This window comes from Bombyx mandarina, chromosome 02 (genome assembly GCF_030267445.1).
Source record: "Bombyx mandarina strain Sakado chromosome 02, ASM3026744v2".
NCBI classification, from domain to species: Eukaryota; Metazoa; Arthropoda; class Insecta; order Lepidoptera; family Bombycidae; genus Bombyx; species Bombyx mandarina.
Genome location: NC_143209.1, coordinates 6348755 through 6372526, shown reverse-complemented (window position 1 = coordinate 6372526; position 23772 = coordinate 6348755). Strand labels below are relative to the sequence as shown.

Below are 23772 nucleotides of genomic sequence, written 5' to 3'. Positions count from 1 at the left end.
TCAATGGATTTTATTTCGTAAAAAAAGATCAAATGGTAGAGCCATTATTATTGTAATAGATCAAATTACTTCTCGATTCAGCATCCACAATGCAAATAAGAATTTAATCTACAAACATTTTCATCTTAAACACTAAAATAATCAATTTTTCAATTTATGAAAATAATTACTAATCAATTGTGATGTAGAATCGATATAGAATAATCGATATTATTCATTAATTATAAACTTTTTGTACAGTTTTATTGCTATATAGAATCTCGTTTCAAATTTTTGAAATTTTAGTCGATTAGTTGCAAAGGTGGTATAGTTTTTGTTTTTTTTTTTTTCTAATTGACAAGTACTTATTATTTTCTTTGGCTATTTTGAGACGATGGTGTCAATTTCACATGACAGTGGAAAATTATATCATGAGTGATTTATTAAATTGTATAAGCTTTCATAGGGAATTCACATCGCCTTTAAAACTAACCGACTGGCTACAATGTAAAAATATATAACATTTCCTTAATAAGTGTTATTGTAATTATTCTTAGAGAAATGATTACATTCTGTCAAAGCTAAAAAATATTAATTACTAAAAAAAAAACAATATAATAACCTAATGAAATATAATTAAATGCATTTATACAATGGCAAATGTGATGTACGTCAGTTGCGTTTTAGAATAGAGCAACATTTTTTTTTTTTTGTATAACAACATTTTTCAAGATGGCCGTTCATAATATAATCTGTAATACCAAAATCATGCAAGGTTTTTAACCAATCTTTTCAACGCTTAATAATAGAAAACGACACGACCATCCGATCGTAAGTGATAACAATTAATAAACGTCTAAAACACAACTAACGACATATATAAATAGAATTAAAAAAGAAAACATATATTTATATGGTATTTTTTTCTGTTCACTAGAACCACAAGGCTGGCTGTAAATTTTTTCTTCTTTGAGTGACAATAATGTTGATTTTTTTTTAAATGTGTTCACATTTCATATTCCCAATGAAGACACATAAACTGATACAATCTTGTTATTACAGTTTTTTTTTTATCTCAATTTTGAATGAAGCTAACATTCTTGCGTCAATCAAATCCAATATTCATGTTTCTTATGCGTGTACTACATAAAACTAAGTACCGTTTTTTCTCTTTTATTTCTCAGTTAGTTTAGTAACTATTGACCAACTTTAGGGTTGTCAATAATAAAAAAAATCCGGTTCGTCGAAATTGAGTTAATGAGGAATGAGAGAATGGAATCGAAAAAATTAAACCTTGTAGTTTCAGTGAATACGGTCGAATTTCGATCACATGTTTCCATGGACATGCTATAGTAGAAACTCTATATTTATAATTATATATATTTGTAGAATATATAACTTAATACTCCACTGTAGAATTATGTTCTGGTTGAGCTAAACTCACCTCATTCGCCTCCATTATTGAGTATGTTATCGCGTATAAACTGAAAAGCAAATTTTATGAGTTAATTTAGTAAACACGCTATTCGTGTATACAGGGTGTTCCACAAACGGTTATAGCAAGCCGAAAACTGTATATAGGTTATTGAAGTACATTGTTTTTTAGGCATACGAGCATACTCACCATGATGGTGAGTGGTCACCGTCGCCCATGGACATCATCAACGCCGGGGTCAGATCGAAGCCGTTGCCTACCGCACATTCAATATGCAACCGTGTATAATCGTCTCACCCTACCACCCTACAAACCGGAAAGCAAGTGCTTCACGGCAGACAGAGATAGGAAGGGGTTACCTACCCGTGCGAGCTCACAATAAGTCCTACCGGCACTAATTCTTTTTTTTTTTTTTTTTAATGTTATTATACAAATTACAATTTTGCGGGTTTTTATTTTTATTACACGATGTTATTCCCTCACCGTGCAAGTCAATCGTGAACATTTGTTGAGCACGTATTGCATTAGAAAAATTGGTACCCGCCTGCGGGATTCGAACACCGGTACATCGCTCGACACGAATGCACCGGACGTCTTATCCTTTAGGCCGCGACGACTTAAACTCTTCCTGCTCTGGCTACAAAATGTGACAGTATGACTCACATCTAGGACATAGAGGAGCACGGCAGGCGCGGAGAGCCCATCTGTGTGAGGACTCTGTCCAGCCACTGAAGTGGACCGTTGAGATGCAGCTCGATCCAACACGGAGTTGAAGTTACAGTTTGCCGTCTGTAAAAAAAACCAGTTAATGTTAGTTTATTTACGAAACAGCAATGTAAGACGTAGCCGCGCGGGGCGTTGACCTCGCGCACAAGTTGAGTATTACATTGCGTTTTATTTATTTATTGCATATTTATTTTATGGGTGGACGACCTCACAGCCCACCCGGTGTAAAGTGATTACTGGAGCTCATAGACATCTACAACGTAAATGCGCCACCCAACTTGAGATATAAGTTCTAAGGTCTCAGTATAGTTACAACGGCTGCCCCACCCTTCAAACCGAAACGCATTACTGCTTCACGGCAGAAATAGGCAGGGCGGTGGTACCTACCCGCGCGGACTCACAAGAGGTCCCACCACCAGTAATTACGCAAATTGTAAATTTGCGGGTTTGATTTTAATAAATTTATGATGTTAGTTAGTCAGTTCATTTTAAATTCAATGACTCTCATAAGACAGTATGATGTGAGACAGTTGCCTTAACGGAAATAGCTGGTGGAATTCACTTTGACCTTTATTACTATGTGATTTGAGATCAAAATCGTTTAACTCATTATACGATTGGGACTTGATCGAGGTCTTACCTGTATTCAGCCCCCCACCCCTTGACGAAGCTCATTCGTATTGTGCACATCCTGGTCAGTTGGAAGACGGCTTCGAACCCCTGCGAGACAGACTGCGACAGGAGGGCCGCGAATTCTTGATTATTGAATATCTTCAAGTTGCAACCTGGAACGTGTTAGGACGGAAACGCTTTTAGGCTATTGTGGCTGTCGAAGACAGAGGAGTCGGTGAGGTGGACTTCGATGATACCGAGAGCAGAGTCTGGAGTGTGATGGTACCAATGCAGAGGTTCCTTAATAAGGGTGTACACCAGAGTAACTATTTAGAGGTAATTCTATTGATATCACCACAATACACTCCACATGGCGCTGGACAAGTCACAGATAAGTTTTGAAGTCGTCATGGACTAAAGGATAAGACGTCCGGTGCATTCGTATGTAGCGATGCAACAACGGTGTTCGAATCCCGCAGGCGGGTACCAATTTTTCTAATGAAATACGTACTCAACAAATGTTCGCGATTGACTTCCACGGTGAAGGAATAACACCGTGTAATAAAAATCGAAACCCGCAAAATTATAATTTGCGTAATTACCGGTGGTAGGACTTCTTGGAGTCCGCGCGGGTAGGTACCATCGCCCTGCCTATTTCTGCCGCGAAGCAGTAATGCGTTTCGGTTTGAAGGGTGGGGCAGCCGTTGTGACTATACTGAGACCTTAGAACTATATCTCAAGGTGTGTGGCGCATTTACGTTGTAGATGTCTATGGGCTCCGGTAACCATTTAGCACCAGGTGGTCCGTGAGCTAGTCCACCCAACTAAACAACAAAAAAAGAAGACGAAAATAGTACATTTCTACATAGATGTCCTACTTTTTTCCCGCGGTGCACATACAATTTTTTCTCCTACCAGGCCGAAAGTTCGACATTGTAAAAAACTTAGCACCCGTGGAGTGCCGAGACGGGGTCCAGAGGCGAAGCCCTTGCGGGGGGATGGCAGGGCGGAGCCCCCACATTAATAAAAAAAACAATTTAACGGTTTTTTAACTTTTAAATAAACTACTACTAATTGAATAAGAACTATCTGATGAACTCATCTTTGTTTAATACTTCACTATTAAATTTTATTGCCTTTTGTTTATTTCACTTTTACACTAAACACAATATTGCAAATTACCCGAGCACAACAATGGCGGAGAATTTTAGGTGCGTGAGAGCAGACGTAGACACTAACGCGCATGCGCACTTGTCAGTACCCAGGGAGGAAAAGTTACACTTTCTTCCCTGTACAGCGGGAGGAAAACCGAACTTTCGGCGTCGGTAGGAAAAAAAAAATGGCTTTACCTGGTGGTATTTTACAAACGGTGGCCGGATGCCAGCCGTAGCGCTGGTTGCAGTTCGGACTCTGCACGAATATCGAGGAGTCGCTCAGGCACTCTGCGAAGACCTCACCTGCAACACAACAAATATATATGATTATCTTCACACGAGCTTTTTTTATTGCTTAGATGGATGGACGAGCTCACAGCCTACATGGTGTTAAGTGGTTACTGGAGCCCATAGAGATCTACAAGGTAAATGCGCCACCCACCTTGAGATATAAGTTCTAAGGTCTCAGTATAGTTACAACGGCTGCCCCACCCTTCAAACCGAAACGCATTACTGCTTCACGGCAGAAGTAGGCAGGGCGGTGGTACCTACCCGTGCGGACTCACAAGAGGTCCTACCACCAGTAATAAATGTCGTTTTTTGGCACCCGAGGATTTGCCAGATGACTACAGATTTCAAACACCAATTTCTTTTCAGCGACCCCGACCAGCTATCAAACCCGTAACTTTTTTTTTCTTGCCTGTGCTGGTAGCTTTGAGAAGGTATATCAGCTTCGCCCTAAAGCGTAGATGAGTTCACAGGCACGGCTCTACGATTTCCTGCATATTCCTTAGTATAGGCCATGTAGAATATTATAGCACCAAAAAGCCTATGGATTTCATTTATTTGTATCTGTTGTATATTCCAGAAATGCACAGCAGTATGGCAAATATCATAAGTCGTCGTGGCCTAAAGGATAAGACGTCCGGTGCATTCGTATGTAGCGATGCACCGGTGTTCGATTCTCGCAGGCGGGTATCAATTTTTCTAAAGAAATACGTACTTAACAAATGTTCACGATTGACTTCCACGGTGAAGGAATAACATCGTGTAATAAAAATCAAACCCGCAAAAATTATAATTTGCGTAATTACTGGTGGTAGGACCTCTTGTGAGTCCGCGCGGGTAGGTACCACCGCCCCGCCTATTTTAGCCGTGAAGCAGTAATGCGTTTCGGTTTGAAGGGCGGAGCAGCCGTTGTAACTATACTTGAGACCTTAGAACTTATATCTCAAGGTGGGTGGTAATAAAAAAAAAAAACAACTTTTTTAAAAAAATACATAATTTGGGTACTACCTGAGAATTTTATTTTTTTATTTTGTGTCCCCAATAGCGCTACTATGAAGTGTTCCAGGATTATCCATTTTTTCTAGGACATCCTTGTATATAAAATCGTTTATTTTTGAACACTCTGTATATATATATACATTTTTTTTGCTTAGATGGGTGAGCGAGCTCACAGCCCACCTGGTGTTAAGTGGTTACTGGAGCCCATAGACATCTACAACGTAAATGTGCCACCCACCTTGAGATATAAGTTCTAAGGTCTCAAGTCTGATCACAACGACTGCCCCAGCCTTCAAACCGAAACGCATTACTGCTTCACGGCAGAAATAGGTAGGGTGGTGGTACCTACCCGCGCGGACTCACAAGAAGGCCTACCACCAGTAATTACACAAATTATAATTTTGCGGGTTTCATTTTTATTATACGATGTGATACCTTCACCGTGGAAGTCAATCGTGGACATTTATTGACCACCACTCTGTATATGAAAAGCATGTAAACGAACCCCCTATATAGTACAGCCGGACTCCTTTCCCGATGTGTCTGCGCGTTTGCTCCACGACTTCGTTCCTGTTCACGTTCGAAAGCAGGCCGAGACAAAATCTGGCGACGAAAATATTAATTAATTTAAAATAAGGGAAGGTGCACATGTTTATATATATATTTAAGTGATATTATAATTATTTTGGATCTTCATTACCAGGTGAGTTCATGGCGGTTTTAAGTGTTTGACATTACAACGGGACTCAAGATAAAGTGAGATCTGTGTTTATAGAACAATAGCCAATGATACTGTTTTAGGTAAGATTTTTAGAATAATCCCAATGGTACTGTTTTACTAGTGATAGGATATGTTGTGAGTCCGCACGGTAGGTACCATCACCCTGCCTATTCTAATTTTTTTTATTGCTTAGATGTTTGGACGAGCTCACAGCCCACCTGGTGTTAAGTGGTTACTGAATGCGCCACACACCTTGAGATATAGTTCTAAGGTCTCAGTATAGTTACGACGGCTGCCCCGCCCTCCAAACCGAAACGCATTACTGCTCCACGGCAGAAACAGATAAGGCGGTAGTACCTACCCTTGCGGACTCACAAGAGGTCCTACCACCAGTAAGAGATTACTATATGATGATGTCGTCCATTTTTTTTTTCCTACCTATGCTGATAGCCTTGAGAGGCTATTTCAGCTTCTCCTTGACGTGTAGGTGAGCTCGCGGGGCTCAAACCGGAGAATTGTTAACACTGGCCCTAGCAAGAGCCGCGCTTCGCAGAGTCTACCACCGGATCGGAAACGCGACCCACTGAGAAGATCCGGCGAGAAACTCAGTGGGCTGTGTCTGTGGGTTAATTCACTCGTCAAACCCCAAGCGCTTGTGGTACCTAAAAGCACCGTCAATGGATCGGTTGACGTCCACAAACCTCTCACTATTGCTCGGGTCGGTGAATCCGTCGACCGTGATGGAAGGTTGCGAAGCGTGGAACGTCTCCCCGACCCTGGTGTTCAGCTCGTAGTAGCTGATGCTGCACCAGAACGCCGGCTCGTGGTACAGAACCGGCGAGGCCTCGGACGCCAGGCCGCCTGGTGACGGACTTAGGCGTGTGAGGTCTGTAACCAACAAACTATGTTTAATATATCTATGCTAATATATAAATCTACAGTGGTTTTTCGGATGTTCCGTTATAACTACTGAACCGTGCATGCGATTGACTTGAAACTTGGTATCCATGTAGAAAAAACATATACTTAATGGATAGGCTAATATTTATATGAGCGTTGGACTCCCTACACCAGTTGCGGGGGCGTTAATGATGAGAATCTTTGTGGGGGTGACAAATCATAATGTTAATTTTAAATGCCCAGCGAAGCAGACGGCTACAGCTAATCGAGCAATAAAATTGAGGGATTAGAGTGGATGGAGGAGGTTTGTTTATTGTTTTTATAGTACCTCCGACATTTCAAACACTTAACAGTTTTCGTGTTCACGGACGACCACGTGGTTGCTTGATGTGACTAAGCATCCCCCCCCCTTCAAGTTCGATCCCCCTGCCCTCTCTGCAGCGAGGGGTCACCCGTGACAACAACGGCCTCCAGTATTCTTACGTACATACAGAGATACAGACACACACACGCACGCACGCACGCACACATATAGTCCGCGCGCGAGCTCCGAGGATTCGGGGGCTGAGGAAGCGGGCGGGCGTGCACCGCGCCCGACCGTCGCTTCATACCCCGCACTCTCCCACTACTAGTGTCGACCTTAACATGAGAGTGCGCTTACTGACTCGTTGTTTTTAATTTTGCGATAGCAATGTTAATTACGTGTGTTTTTAGTATAGGCTTACTCTTATAAGTATTTTTGTTTGCACAAATAGCTATATAATTTGATGAGAAAGGAATGGCGAGCACTAGCATAATAACCATGTCTTAGCATTAGAGGAATATTACTAGCAAAAGGATGGCTTAATGGAGGATGTTGTCGAATCATTTATTCTTGAAGTACGTGAGGAGAGTGACATCAAGAGGAGAGTACATCAAATTCTTCAACTACTGATTAATCTGATTGCGAGAGTAATTAATAAGATTTCACGTTCATTTTGTTCAATAAGTATCAGTTCATTAAATTAAATTCATACGTGATCAGTTGTTTTTTTTATTTTATTTCAAGTACATAATACCCTCATAAAACTATTTTGTAATTTACACTCGCACGGAGGCTCAAGATGTGTTAGTATCGATAGCGCAATATCGACTAATTACAACACTAGCTCATTACGTCAACATTCCTTAAAAATCCTCGGAGCTCGCGCGCGGACTATACACGCACGCACGCACAAAACCAATAGTGCACCAACGCCATTACGATGACCTCTCACCACGATATTTGGTCGTTCATCGTCTGCATTTACCGGCACTATTAAAAAAAAGTTGGCTGCCTGTTATTCGTCTAGAACACCACCACCTTATCTCTTGAACATAATAATTTACATCGTAATGCTACTTAGGGTTTCCCCCTGGAGACTGGATAGCGGCCTGGACTGGTGACTTCATGTAAGTTGGATGCCGGTAACCACTTAACGTCAGACGGGCCGTGAGCTTATTCATCTAGGCTATAACAGTAAAAATAACTACTCCAACAACAGGTAGAATAGGTTGGTCTTACACTATATCTTTTGTTAATTTGAGACAAATGACTATTACTGAATGACAGATCTTAAGTGATATATAATAATAATAATAAAAATAATACAAACTCACTCATGTTGTCATTGTGGTCCATCGGGTCTCCATCTTCGCTAATGTAGCCTGGGGGCGGAGTCTCCACTGTTGAGGAGCTCCTGAAATTTTGCAACACATACTGCAACTGTACAATCTATCTATCTATCTATATATATAAAAATGAATTGCTGTTCGTTAGTCTCGCCAAAACTCGAGAACGACTGGACCGATTTGGCTAATTTTGGTCTTTAATTATTTGTGGAGGTCCAGAGAAGGTTTAAAAGGTTAGATAAATATGAAAATGCTCGGAATTAAATAAAAATAACAATTTTGTTTTTCCTTTAATGTGTCCCCCGTCGGACGGATTCCTTTTGATTGTTTTAAGTTTATTTCGATTGAGGCACTACGTAGTCTGCCGGGTCAGCTAGATTCTTTAATTAAAAAAAAATAATGCTTGATTTGATATTACAAAACTCATCTATTTTATTGTTTCTCGTGACAAAAGTTCTTATTTACGTTGGAGACTCTATTTACGCTATACCCGTTATCAGCCAGTACAAATGAGTGCATCTACAGGGTGTGATCGTAGCGATACACAATACTTTCATTTATATGATTTTTTTTTTTTCCTACCTAATCTGGTAGCCTAGAGAGGCTATTCCAGCGTAACCTTAACTAGTAGGTGAGCTCACGGGGCTCAAACCTGACGATGTTGCTAACACGAACCCTAGCAAGAGCCGTGCTTCACAGAATCTACCACCGGCTCGGAAACGCGACCCACTGAGAAGATCCGGCGAGAAACTCAGTGGGCTGTGTCTGAGAGTTAATTTACTCGTCGAGCCCTTCGTCGCAAGCGACGGGTGTTGAAGAGGACGGTGACCGGTGCTTGAGGTACCTAAAAGCACTGTTGGTGGATCGGGAGGATCCGAAATGACGTGTTTGGGGTGACGTCGACTGCTTTCCATTCCGTCCGCAGGATCGGGACTGTAGTTAGCGGCGGCCTCGATGAGAGGGTTCTCGTGTCGTGCCGCTTTATCGAAGTGGATATGATAAATCTCTTATAGACATCACAATATGAACACAACTTCAGACACGAGGGCAAAGTCTTAATTAATAGAGCCGCGAATCCTTTAAGCGAACACAGAGCAGGACGGTGTTGCCTGCCCGTGCCGGATCAATATACCCCGACTATATAAAAGCAATTTCTACAAAATATACAACAGACTTTATTTTTTGTATTTGCTTCTTAGACTTCATATATTTGTACAGATGGGTAGACTTACTAAGGCATTTTCTAACAGTCAACCAAAGGTAATAACCATAGATAATACACATAAATTAGGTATAGATGAGCAACTCAAGCACTCAACAAAAATGTTTACGGGCGTCGGCCACTAGATGACTCCGCTTCGATTAGTTTCTCATTGCTCATGTAGAGGGCAGTAACATATTACCTATCCTATATTTTATTTTTTATGAAGTATTTTGCAAATTTTCCGAAACTACAAATTGATAAAATTTAATAAATTTGTCTATAACAAATAAAGATTTGTATGGTTTATTCATTTTTTATTGTCTGTGTTTAACTAAACAATAATTAAATGCCTTAACCTTAACAAGACATCAGTTTAGGGGCATCCGCTACAAGATGTCGCCAGTTTCCAAACAAAAAAATATTTGTCTTACAGTATCGCAGTTTCAGAGCCCTGGTAATAACGGTAGGAGCTTTGAAACGTAATGAAACACACACGAACACCTATTATTACAAACTACATATATGTCTCTGATAGTGCAGTCTTCATCGACTGGACCATTGTAGTATCTTCAGCTTATTATCTAACGTAATAGTTTTATGAAAACGAGTACTGATTTTGCAATCCACCACTACCAAGACACAGAGGATGAATCAGCTCTGTGGACTCACAATCGATGACCACCAACCAGGCTTGATGATTAATCTAATGCAATAAAAAGTTATAAAGGTTCTTAGATCAAATAACAATACAGTCACTAGTTGAACCTGCCTGTTTAGATTAGGAAGTAATCAGTACTCACACGTGTACAGTTGTGTTGCCCGGCACGTGTTGTGCAAGTGTAGCCTCGAGATACAGTGCGCTGTGTCCTGTACCAGACTGCATGGCACTGTCAATAATTATAACACAATATTATTAGTAAGAATTCTTCTTAATATTAATAGTAAGTATTCTACTTTTTGACGAAGCATGTTAATGGAAAAATTTGATTCGAGCCCTACACCCCAGCAGAGGGTAATAGGAAGGAATGATGATGATGTTGCTGATAACTCTATTTCTGTAATCTGACGAAGCGTGTTGCGGATAATAACAAGTACTTTTAGGTTATTTAGGAATATTGTGTTCTTTTTTTATAATAAAAAAAAAGAAGAAAAAAAAGAAAAATAATAATAATAATAATAAATAAAAATTGAAATATTAATTGGTATGCTTTGGTTGGCTATCCTTGAGAGTATGTACATATTTTGACATTCAAAAAACCGGTTATGTTGAGATTTAAATTCATCTAAATTTTATTATCCCGTAAACAGCAAAAAATGCAGAACTTCAATATTTAATCGGATGCAAAATGTTAATGTATAAAGGTATTGAAATTTTATTAAATAACTTAATATTTCATTACACCCACACACACCCTCTTACATTCACTCATGCTCACACTCACTACACACAGAGGGCACATTAATACATTCATTTCAGTATCACACTTTTGTTGATTGTAATATTTTAAGCTCACATATTGTCACTCTTAAGCAATACATTAATTTCATTTTAATTTTTATCAAGGAATTTTGTACTTTTGTGTATTTGAAGCAAAGCTGTTGTATTCTTTGTACGAGGAGGACCGTTGCTTGAGATACAAGTTTTATCACTTAGTTCAAGCACAGATGCAAATTATGATTGTGTTTCTACTTCTATGTTAACAATAAATAAATAAATAAAATATAATATTAATGCGCAAGTATAAAGTTGATTTACGTACGTAAGATGAACGTATTTATTGTCTTTAGTACACCGTAACATACCTGCTATATTTTTATATTTTCAAAAATTTCTGTAAATGAAATGGTTGTCTGAAGGAGATCGCTTTTAGCGATAAGACCGCCTATTGTACAAATGTGTCTGCTTTTTTTATTGTCTTTGAATGTAAATTGTGTTTTGGTGTGCAATAAAGTGTATTCTCTCTCTCTCTCTCTCTATAATGTTGTATATACTCACACGTCAGGGTGCTCGTGCAGTATTGGCTGGTGGTAGTCGGTGTAGGGCGGAGGGGCGCGGACCTCGCCCTCGCTACAGCGACGCACCAGGATCGGGGGAAGAGCTGAAACAACACCATCACATTACAAATATGTAAAGAAAAACCTTTATTATTTTAAACTCTTGTAGTATTTATAAATGAATTTTTCTTGAGTGTCATTCAGTGAAGTCAGACATTCAGTAAAAAGTAAGTTCAATTTGGTTAAAATATTATAATAATTAAATTTATTAGATTAAGGCCATTAAATGTTGTTTTCTTATTCTACATATTTTATAACAGAAAATGCAGTTCAGCATTTTATTGTATATATTCACTCTGATGTTCCCAATATCATTATAAAAATAATTAAAATTTAACCATCGCTAATGGGGGGGTTCGAATAAACGAAATGTAACCAGTTTCATTTTAACTCATGTTCTTAAGGGAACATAATCTCTGCCGCTGGCTCTATAAGTCACAGCACCGTGAAAACCAGCGAGAATGAAAGGAATGAAAAGGCATTGGTCGGATTGATTGATTGAAGATTGTGAAATGGAACTGATGATAGGGAAATAGTACTAGCAGCAGAAGGTCACATTTTTACTGTTCACAAGAGATACTGAGACTGACGCTGCCACTCCGGTGTATCTATTCAGACTTGTTCAGAATAAGCAACCAGTAAACTGATTTTTTTTCCTTGCCCATCAATACCTACAAATTCTTCAGCAGTCCCTACCCAGGATACTCATCGGTGATTAATAGCACCAAAATGAAAAATTTATACACAATCATTTATGATAAGCACTTCTAAGTGTCACCATTAGAATATTGTCTTTAAAAATTTGAATGTTTCATATTCACAATTTATTTTAATTGTCCTAATTAATAGACATCCACATTTTTTTATTATGATAGTAAAAAGAGAATGGTCCACTTGCTGGTAAGTGCTTATCGTCTCTCAAAGATGTCAGCTTTTTTTTTTAGCCTTGAGAGGCTATATCAGTATAACCTTAACTAGTAGGTGAGCTCATGGGCTTAAACCTGACGAGGTTGCTAACACTGACCCTGTGCAAGAGCAGTGCTTCGCAGAATCTACCACCCGGATCGGAAACGCGACCCACTGAGAAGATCCGGCGAGAAACTCAGTGGGCTGTGTCTGAGGGTTAATTTACTCGTCGAGCCCTTCGTCACAAGCGACGGGTTCGACGAGAACGATGACCAGTGCTCGAGGTACCTAAAAACACCGTTAGTAGATCGGGAGGACTCGAAATGACGTGTTTGGGGCGACGTCGACTGCTTTCCATTCTGTCTGCAGGATCGGGAATGTAGTTACCGGCGGCCACGATAAGAGGGTTCTCGGCACGTCGAAGTGGCGCATCGACGCCGACTGAAGATACTTATTGATGGACTCTAAGTCCAGGTCGTCATGGAGGTAGGATGTCAGCAATGCAAGGGATACAACCCAGTCACTGCCTTAGCTAATACAATCTATTGGCCATAGCTGTCACAATAAAGGTATTATACTTCCTTAGAGTAATAAAATAGACTCACCAGGCGAATCGATTTTGTTGTAATGATAAGGATTAATGCACACCTCGTCCTTCTTCAGCTGGTATGCATACTCGCAATGGTCCACTGGCTTCAGTTCATGTTGGCTCTTAAAAGATCAAGAAAATATAACATGACCAGGATATTCAGAACTTTCAAAAATGAACATTAATTTCTCTGTACATATAATTATTAAATAGGTTTAGTTAAGTAAACTGTAAAAACTTGTTTGGTGCACGCCTTCACGGCATCGCAATGAAGATACTGGATGGTTTATTACAAGTAGTTTTGCACACACTTTACCGACACAACAAGACCTTCACCAGTTTTGGTGGTGTTTCATTAATTTTATTACTGCCTGTAATGAGTATTAATAAGCTTTAAATATGTATTAAAATGACATCCTCACAGACCTCTTGGTGTTAAGTATTTATTGAGGCCATACTTACACAATGTAAGCCCTGCTAGTTACTTCGGAACCTATGACGCAGTTGAGCTGGGCAGTTAGGTACCCATTAGAACTTACTACTTAATAAGCCCTCCCACTAGCAAAATCCATCCAATTGTGTCAAATAGATGATTACACTTCATCAAAAACACATTGTGATGAACAACATCTCACCTGTAACTGAGGCCAACGCCAGAGTCTGCAGTAAACAACATGCGGTAGGCCTTTCCTGTACTGTCCGTTGATGCCACTCTCATTCGGCTTCACCCTGAAATGTACCACATACGTATATAATTTTTCATATTTTTATTAGTAAAAAATACTCTGATTTTGTGTGTCACAAACTTCAACAATTCTTTGTTGATAGTACTTTTTTTTTAAATTGTTTTATTGCTTAGATGGTTAGATGAGCTCACAGCCCACCTGGTGTTAAGTAGTTACTGGAGCCCATAGACATCTACGATGTAAATGCGCCACCCACCTTGAGATATATAAGTTCTAAGGTCTCAGTATAGTTACAACGGCTACCTCACCCTTCAAACCGAAACGCATTACTGCTTCACGGCAGAAATAGACGGGGTGGTGGTACCTACCCGTGCGGACCCACAACAGGTCCTACCAGCAGTAATTACGCAAATTATAATTTTGCGGGGTTTGATTTTTATTACACGATGTTATTCCTTTACCGTGGAAGTCAATCGTAAACACTTGTTAAGTACCTATTTCATTAGAAAAATTGGTACCCGCCTGCGGGATTCGAACACCGTTGCATTGCTCGATACGAATGCACCGGACGTCTTATCTTTTAGGCCACGACGACTTCGAACTTATTGCTTCTTTTTCCTTATGCTATTATTTGCTTCCTTTCCCAAGAGAGCCCCATGAGGCCACGACCCTCAGCATTGAGGATTATTGAGGCAAGGATGTATATTTATATTTAAATTTATATTTATTGTATTTATATGCTAATTTAATAGACATGTATTGTAGAGCAAATCTTTTTCTATTTATTAATCAGCCATTGCATCTATCTATAATCTATACTAATATATAAATCTACAGTGGCTTTTAGGGACGTTCTGTTATAATTACTGAACCGTGCATCCGATTGATTTGAAACTTCGTATATGTAGAAAATATCTGTACTTAATGGATAGGATAATATTTATTTGAGTGTTGGACTCCCTAATAATAATGACAATAAATAATAATGTCAATCGTAATTCGTTTCCAAATGATTCTTGTCCATGAATCTCTGAAAGAGATTGCTCTTAGCAATAAGACCGCCAACTGTACTTTTTTGTATTTAATGTATCGCAGTGTTTATTTGTTTTTTGGTGTACAAGAAAGAATACTCTCTCTTTCTTTCTCTCAGTTTTAAATGCCCAGCGAAGCCGGCGAGTAAGGCTAGTTACATAATATATTTTTGTTAGATGCCATTGAATGGTACACGACTTAATCATTAAGTCCTCTAATGTATGTTAATGTGCATGATCCAATACATAAAAAAATAACTGACATATGAATGCACAGCTTACAAACAAACAACATTTTCTTTTCAGGTACCATAGAAAGGAAAATTTGATTACCATCCACTTGGTGGTTTTCCAAAAACAGTCCAAACAGTGTAGTACAACCATCCAATTTATGAAATACTTGCTTCCAAGCAAGCGAGAGCATATGGCACCACTGACTTTCATAAACATTATCAATCAATATGTTGAAATTGGAATCATATTACTTTTAGAATAATGGTCATAACATAATTGCTAATTTGTTGCTGCAGTTCTTTTCAGGACTGTGGTTCTTCTTGTAACCAGTAAAACAGCTAGAGTTTATTTTGACTTTCAGTAAGAATGTTCCCCGACATGAATTAGAGAAGCTCATAATTATACATAGAAGGAAAGCGCCCTGTGGGCAGAACACCAGCCATCTGTTCAGATCTGGTTAAGAAATTGGCTAGTGGTAGTCTATACCATGTGGTCCATGCCACCCATGACCAAGGAGGAGGAGGAAAGTCACATTTGGTCACAATCCTCAGCAGTGAGGGAATTTTGCATTGAGAAACAACAAAATAGTAATTACGTACATAAGAGATTCGCAAACATTTGGGGCATACAGACAGACATGAACAAATTATAAATGCTACATTTTTATTACTGTGCTGCGGAATCCTTAACATGGAAATTTTTTGTTCAGTTTCCAGTGGTAGCTTAGAGCTATACGCACGATTACTCATAATTGTTGACAGTAAAAAAAGATAGACCATGAGCCCAATAACCTATTGAAATAATTAAATCCAATAAGTTAGGCAATTAATTCACAGTTTTGTACTTATTGTTTAAATGGCATTGGATAACAATGACTTATGAATATGTATTTTATTATCTTGTAATCAATTTCCTCGATTGTTTAGGAAATAACAATTTGTATATTATTATTTAAAAAAAAAAAACTTCTAAATACTTTAATTTCTAATTCTAACTTCTTGGAAACCAATATACACTGCGAAATTCCAGTGCAATGACATCTCAAGTCAAATACATGTGATAGTCAATGGCTTTTTTGCTCTTCAATTTTTACAATGTAGTTAAATTGTAACAATGACGAGTGGATTCCAATTCTAATTCAAATTAAATGAAAAACTGGTGTATGATACGTATTTATTGCCGAAAGCCGTATTTTTTGCATAAATTAACGAACAACAAGAACTCTTACCTTGTTTAATTATGACAATTTTTTTCGTATAACCACTTCATTTTGTTACTCAAAATCACTCGCGAAATTTTGCGAAACACGTCCGGTTTCGTATGACAAACAATAGAACGATTAATGCCTTTGTATTTTTTTAAAGGACAGGAAATGAAAAATTCGCTACATCAAAATACGGCAGCCATATTGACAAAAGATTCGATTGTTTTGACGGTGTCTTGACCTTTTCGATTTTGCGTCCTGTACTTTGTTATCCTACTAAAAGCGAGATGACGCCATTTTCGCGAAACATGCTTTTAATATAGATAATCGGATTTGGTCGGATTATACGACGAATATATTCAACTTCGAATTTCCGAACGTGAATTTCAATGCCGGAAAAAATCAGCTGATTTTTAGCTTGCGAATAAATTTGTTTCAAGTTAGATTTTTGAGAATTTTTGCAATTTTGCATTATATAAATTTCTTAAAACTAGACTACTTCACCTTTAAATTTAAATTACTGCGTTTATCGGCATCAAAGTTGCGAGCAGTTCAAACAAAGGAGACTAGATCTTATTTCAGGAAGTTAAAAATCTCATGTTCAAGACTCCCAAGACATTTGGCCGGAAATGTCATCGTACTAGAACGATTGTACAATAAACAGAATTTACTACGACTCACCTGGGTATCGTAACGCATTTCGTATGACTGTTCTGACTCGAGATTGCCCTTTCTAACTCTTCTAAAGCCCCGCTTTTCTTTAATTTTTTTACCAAACTCTTTACGGCCTTCTCGGACCATTTATCTTCTGCGGCCGACGATCCCTCGGGTCCTTTTTTCCAGCCCAACAATCGCTTCACGACCGGCGGAGTTAACGGGAACATACCGTACACTTTGTTAGCTATGTCATTAAGTTCAGAAAAGTATTATTCGACAAAAAATATCTTTATTGTCGCACAATGTTATTATATAGGTTCCATATTTAGATGCAATCGGCCATTTTGACGATTTTTGACATTGACACATGAAAGGCAGTCATAGATGTATTGACAAATTTTTCTGTCAATTTACAAGTTCAAAAACCTTTTGCTTGCTGAATCGATTTAAGAATCGTCTAAAGAGTGAATGCTTTACTGGATAATGAGAATTTCTAATATTATCTGTTGAATTCTTGAAATGTCGGAGATTTCAAAAAAATGGAGGAAGTTTTAAATTTCAATTGTTTTTCGTTGTCATTGTGCCAGTTATTCGCGAAGAAACGTTTTATATTGAAGAAATAAATAAAACTGGTTAGTTTTTTTTTCCTTTTTCAGTAAACTCATTTGTAGTTAACTCATATTATATTTTTGGTTTTGATCTACATCACGGAAATAAATTTCTCGACTGTTTTCCTTGCCATTGACACTGGCTGTTGCAAAATTTTAATTCTTTTATAGTCAGCCATTTATTTGTAGTTATGGAAAGTATCGGAAACAGTCATAAATTTCAAGTAGTTAAATTACCAATTATTTTGACAAACAATAATAATGATTCATTATTAACCTATTTATTGACTTTCATTATTTGTAGGCGGGATTGTGTGTTTTATTCAAAATTACAACTAACAATCTATACATTCTTTAGTATGTAAGATATAGTTCTATGATCAAAATTTTACATAGCACAGAGAAAAGCGTACTTTGTATAAATAAATTATCATTTGCAACGTTTCGCATTCGTGGCCATGACTGCTTCAAATGTAAGAGTTCAATGACCTAGAAAACGCAATTTTTTTTAAATTTACTAATTATAATGGTGCTTAAGGATTGCATGTAGATACACCGCCTAACATAAATAAATATATTGAAATTTAATTTAATTGATCTTTACTGGTGGAATGGCAAACGATTTAAATCAATCCCAACAAAAATGTTAAAATGAACATAACAGCAGTCTAAATTCGAATGTGCTATGGAAATTGGATATTTTTGCGATACTACTGTCACGAATCTACTAATAGTGCGAATGTATCAGTAGCGCGCATTGTACCGGTCAGTATTTTCAGCTAAAAAAATATAATGACGTGATCTATTGTTGACACGTTAAACATTTTTAAGTATAAAATTTATAAAGTATAAAGAATCCGTGATATATTAATTTGTACTGGATGAGCAGACGGGATCACGAACCAGCTGATGTTAATTGTTCACCGTAGCTCGTAGAGATATGAGGTCGAGCCTCAATTTATTGCAGAAATACCTCCTCCTACCTTTTAAATTGCGGCAGAAGTATTATAATGGTATCGGTACGGTGGTGGTATGGTGGGCCGTAATACCATTTGGAATTCCACCTCAGTTCCCGCGGCTGTCGGTTGAAAATACCACCAGCTCATCTCTGTCTATAGGTATCGTAAAAGCTGACTAAGAGAATTTATTTGGTAATAGGCAACAGCTGTCTCTATGTAGGGGACACCGCCTTTCATTCTGGTTATCAAGCCAAGCTATATAATATACATCGATTTGAAGAGTGATATATTTGAGTGAGATGAGTGATATGATTATGCAGTAAACTTTTGAATATTTTTTTATTGCTTAAGGCTTTGTCAAACAAAACGCGTAATTAGCGCGCGTCAGAGCGCTACGCTATGACGCCGAGATGTGTTGTACTACTACGGTATGTTACCATAGTAGTACAACACATATCGGTGTCATAGCGCGGCGTTAGTTTAGCGCTTGACGCGCGCCAAGTATGCGTTCTGTTTGACGAAACCTTTAGTTGGGTGAACGAGCTCACAGCTCACTTGGTGATAAGTGGTTACTGGAGTCCATAGACATCTACGACGTAAACGGCGCCACCCACCTTGAGATATAAGTTCTAAGGTCTCGGTTTAGTTACAACGGCTGCCCCACCCTTCAAAGTGGTGGCGGTGTTTGTTTTCTGATATCAGAGGGCTCCACTAGCTACTACGAGTTGGGCTGTCAGCTCGTTGTTTCTATCTTCAGAATGCAGCATCCACCAAAATCGATTCTTTTACTGCCTTCGATGCCAGGCGAGCGCAGACGGTGGTTTGATGTCGAAGCTCATGGATGTCAGCAATGCCAGTGGTATCGCCATGCTGCAGTCTGAAGACTTGAACCCTCGTTTATTGTTTAAAGAGTATACCGTGTGTTAAATACCGCGCTCAGGTATTGTAAAGTCTGATTGTGCGCGATTTTCCTCTTAACACTAGGTGGGCTGTGAGCTCGTCCACCCATCTAAGCAATAAAAAAAAAAAGATTTTAATGAATAGGTAGATCCTCAGACACAGCCCATTAATTTTTCGCCGGATCTTCTCAGTGGGTCGCGTTTCCGATCCGTTGGTAAATTCTGCGAAGCACGGATCTTGCTAGGGTTCTTGTTAGCAATATCATAAGGTTAGAGCCCCGTAAGCTCATCTACTAGTTCGGTGAATCTATTATGACCCCTCGAGGTCACTAGAATAGGTAGAAAAAAGAAAGGCAGTGAGGCACTCACCATCAGATGGACTGTTAGTTCAGTATCCCGCTAAGTGAATAAAAAATTATATCTGTAGAGTGCGTAAAAATATTATTAACATTATTTCATTTACAAGAACTTTCTCAATAAGTTCTAAGTAGAAAAAAAAGCATGAGCCAAATTATATCCAGTGATTGACGTCCAGCAAATGTACGTAATGTTAGGAGTCCTAAATAGATTTGGATGGATTGTGTGAAAGAAGTTGTGTGAGTGCACAGATGACGTGTGGTAGGACTGAATGAAAAAAGAGGACACGCTATGCCCACTTCACATAATGTGGGATAAGGACTAGAAGACGAAGGTTGACGCCTTACGAATTATCCCGTAGTCTTGATATTTACAGACAAAAATGGCCAACGAGCAGCAACCATTGATGCTGTGCACAGAGAACTCTGCAGGTGAAGAGGTTACGTTTAGGATTGAACCTGAAGACGACTTTCAATCCTTTCTGGATAAAGCCAAGTAAGTATTTGAGGGAAGTCCGCAAACGACAAATATTTTTATAGAGCCTTAGATAAGATTTCATGTGAAAAATGTTGGCGGTTCACCATTGACAATACGCCGTCATTCACCGTGAGCGTTCTTCAAGTTTCGAACGTATCACACAAGGGAACATCTAGTAAAATCCTCATCCAGCTATTTTTTAATCAATGTTATTTAAATTCCGAATGTGGTATAATTTTAACTGACCATTTCAGAGCTGTCCTCGGCTACGACATAGATATAAACTCTATAACACAAAATCAACCCGTTTCGCTGCACGATAGTATATATCAATTCCTTGCGAATGCGGAATGTAATCCGACACGTCCGACATACGATCAGGGCTTGAATAGTGCCGGCCTAGAGTATATTCTCGATGACGGTACAGAAATTAGAGCATCACAGATACATTTCGACAATGAGGATTCTGTGTTAGATTTATCAGTTGAAACTCTTCCGTTTGTTCGCTTTAAAGATTACGAGGAAGACCGCAATGATGCTGTTTTTGGGGATACCGTTAAGTATAATATTGTTGGGAGTCCAACATTAAGGCTGGATCAGAGCGCCAACCTCAAAGACTTCGCCAATTCGTTACCGTTCAGATTGGTTCGTGATAGTACTTTGAATTTGGAATCGCATTACCAGATTTATTCAGATGTGACCGCTATTCGCAATTTTTCTGGAGTAATAACCAACGATAGTTATATGAATACCGATAATGGCTTTAAAAGAAACGACAGTTATCGGCAAAAGTCCGATACTTTCGCTTACCGTGATGAGATACTCGATATATTTAAGAATTCACCAGTAACTTCATTGCCCTGTGAAGGTTACAGCGAAAGGAAACACGTGAGAAAAACGGATCCATCTCGGATCCACAAAAGGAAATCCGTGTACGAATTCGACGGGGTTTTAATCAATGAGAATGCCAGAGAAATGTGCACAATATGCGCTCGTAAAGTAAACAAGGACAAAGCTTATTTATTTGATAACGAAGACCAGAAAAAGCACAGGTTTTCGCCGTGCAAGAAATCGGAGACCCAACTAAAAATAATCTGTGAGCTTTGTCTTAACGAATATTTTAAAACGTGCCGGATGAAAGGCGCCAATCAATTCTTGAATGCCGACGAATATTTGATCATCAAAAACAATCAGCAGTACATTTATAAGAAGATAAAGGAGTTTCGTTTTCTGATCAACAAAAAAGAATGCAAAAAACAGAGTAGCAATACAGCTATTGATGAGTACGTGAAAGTGGAAATCGGTTCTGATGGCGAGATAATAACTAAACCTCTAGAGGGAGGACCTGATGAGGTGGCGATGATGAAAGGCGGAGATGCCAGTGAGTCCTCGAGCGAAGTAGAGGTTATTGAACAGAATGAACCCGAAACTGAAATAGATTCGATTATAGAGAACTTGGAGAATGCCGATGATGATGTTAAGGCGTTTTTGGGGAAATACCAGATTGACGATGGGGTATCGGAGCTTAAGTGCAGGTTCGTGTGGCAATTGTATGCTTTGTGTACTCTGTGTATGTTGAGTGTAAGTCATGTGCAATCCATTTTTTTCGGTCCTTTGCCTTTCGCATCCAGTCCTTATCAGCTATTTTGACCAGGTCCACTTCTTTAGTTCTCTGGCCACGTTACGACGTCCAGTACGAGGTCTCCACTCCAGTAATTTTGTGCCCCACCGATTGTTGTGTACTTAATGTAGTATAATGTGTAATAATTTACATACAGCTTGGTACAGTAAAGCCCATTTCAAGAGTCGATGCCGGTGCCATTTTTTTCCTACCTCCTTGAGAGGCTATTTATTTCAGCTTCGCCTTGACGTGTAGGTGAGCTCACGGGGCTCAAACCGGAGTGTTGCTAACACTGGTCCTAGCAAGAGCAGTGCTTCGCAGAATCTACTACCGGATCGGAAACGCGACCCATTGAGAAGATCCGGCGAGAAACTGATTGGGCTATCCGGTTTCATGACCGAAAGCTATTTAAGCTGCTGACAGTACATGTTGGTATCACTTTCTTGTCAATTTCGGGTGAGATGCGAGGTCACAGGCAAAGGTAGCCGTTGATTTTTCCGTCTAGAAAGATTTCACCTCAGTCAGGAGTGGTTCTTCACAAAAGTGTTTTACTTAAATGATTTTTTTATTTAAGGTTTTGCGACACCGCATTTCCTGGTATACCCGGCGTGATTGAGCACGGAGATGCTCATAAGCACGAGATGGACAGTGAAATGGTTTACCCGTGTCCACTCTGTGATTACGGTAAGTTTAATAACTTACTTGTGATTTCAGATTTTATACGTTACATGAATACATTGACCCCTGGAGTTTTTGTACAGTTTACATGGCGGGTTATTACTGTAAACTCTACAACCGATTGTTACTCATGGTAGGACGTCTTGTGGTGGATACCACTTTCCTGCCTATTTCTGCATAATTCAGACTTGGACTTCATGTCTCAAGTAGGAGGTTGGTTTTTTTTTTTTTTATTGCCCTTGTAGGCAGACGAGCATACGGCCCACCTGATGGTGGTGGTTACCGTCGCCCATGGACTTCAGCAATGCCAGGGGCAGAGCCAAGCCGCTGCCTACCGCTTAATACTCTCCACAAGCCTCGTTTGAAGAAGGACATGTCATAGCGCTCGGGAAACACCGTGGAGGGGGAGCTCATTCCATAGCCGGATGGTACGTGGCAAAAAAGACCTCTGGAAACGCACTGTGGATGACCGCAGTGGTTCCAGGTAGTATGGATGAACTCTACTCCGGTGGTTATCACTTAGCGACGTCTATGGGCCTCAGCATATACCACCGGATGAACCATGAGATAGCTCACTATTCTAAGCAATAAAAAGTGACCCGTCAATGGATGGCATGGTGCTTTTAGACACTTCTTTGTTTTTTCCTACCTATTCTTGTAATCTCGATGGCTTATACTAGATTCGCCGGGCGAGTAGGTGAGCTCACGGGGCTCTAACCTGAGGACGTTGCTAACACTAGCCCTAACAAGAGCAGTGCTTCTCAGAATCTACCACCGGATCGGAAACGAGATGAGAAGATCCGGCGAGAAACTTAGTGGGCTTTAGACGCTTCAATCATCGGTCACCGTCCTCGTTGAATTCGTCGATAACGACGAAGAGTTGGCCCATAGACACAATCCACGAGTTTCTCTCCGGAACTTTTCAATGGGTCGTGATTCCGATCCGGTGGTATGTTCAGCGAAGCACTGCTCTTGCTAGGGCTAGTGTTAGCAAATTCACTTAAGTTGAGCCCGTGAGCTCACCTACCCGTCTGAGCGTGGCTGAAATAGCACCTTAAGCTACCAACGAATGGGTAGGTAACACTGTTACGCGCTGGGGTTCGGGATAAATAAAAATGTTCCACCAAAGTACCAGTTAACACT

The 23772-nt window shown here is 39.3% G+C and overlaps 2 protein-coding genes across 2 annotated transcripts in view; one reads left to right on the top strand and one right to left on the bottom strand.

Annotated features, from left to right (window-relative positions):
* Positions 1-229: 229 nt before the first annotated feature.
* Positions 230-17396, bottom strand: Smox (Smad on X). The gene is made up of 12 exons (XM_028177960.2): positions 17055-17396; positions 13854-13947; positions 13235-13340; positions 11665-11767; positions 10469-10555; positions 8453-8532; positions 6616-6802; positions 5699-5796; positions 4102-4209; positions 2781-2925; positions 2078-2203; positions 230-1463 (listed from the first exon to the last, which is right to left on the bottom strand). Exons 1-11 carry the CDS (start codon positions 17255-17257, stop codon positions 2080-2082), a joined length of 1335 nt encoding a protein of 444 aa, XP_028033761.2. The 5' UTR covers positions 17258-17396; the 3' UTR covers positions 230-1463; positions 2078-2079.
* Positions 17397-20127: 2731 nt separating this feature from the next.
* Positions 20128-23772, top strand: part of LOC114245669 (uncharacterized) — a 29632-nt gene continuing 25987 nt past the window's right edge. The window contains exons 1-3 of the mRNA XM_089733768.1: positions 20128-20348; positions 20585-21865; positions 22526-22635. Of these exons, the coding sequence (XP_089589894.1) occupies positions 20236-20348; positions 20585-21865; positions 22526-22635 (1504 nt within the window). The 5' untranslated portion in view covers positions 20128-20235. The remainder of the gene's footprint in view (positions 20349-20584; positions 21866-22525; positions 22636-23772) is intronic.

Bases quoted from the DNA above. Each gene is read 5' to 3' on its own strand.
- Smox (XM_028177960.2), bottom strand. From the start codon at position 17,257: ATGTTCCCGTTAACTCCGCCGGTCGTGAAGCGATTGTTGGGCTGGAAA. The intron at 10,556-11,664 runs GTGAGTATATAC...AATTATTGACAG, and splicing joins CTGCACGAGCACCCTGACGT to TGCCATGCAGTCTGGTACAG. The intron at 2,926-4,101 runs GTAAAGCCATTT...AACACGTTCCAG, and splicing joins CGTTTGTAAAATACCACCAG to GTTGCAACTTGAAGATATTC.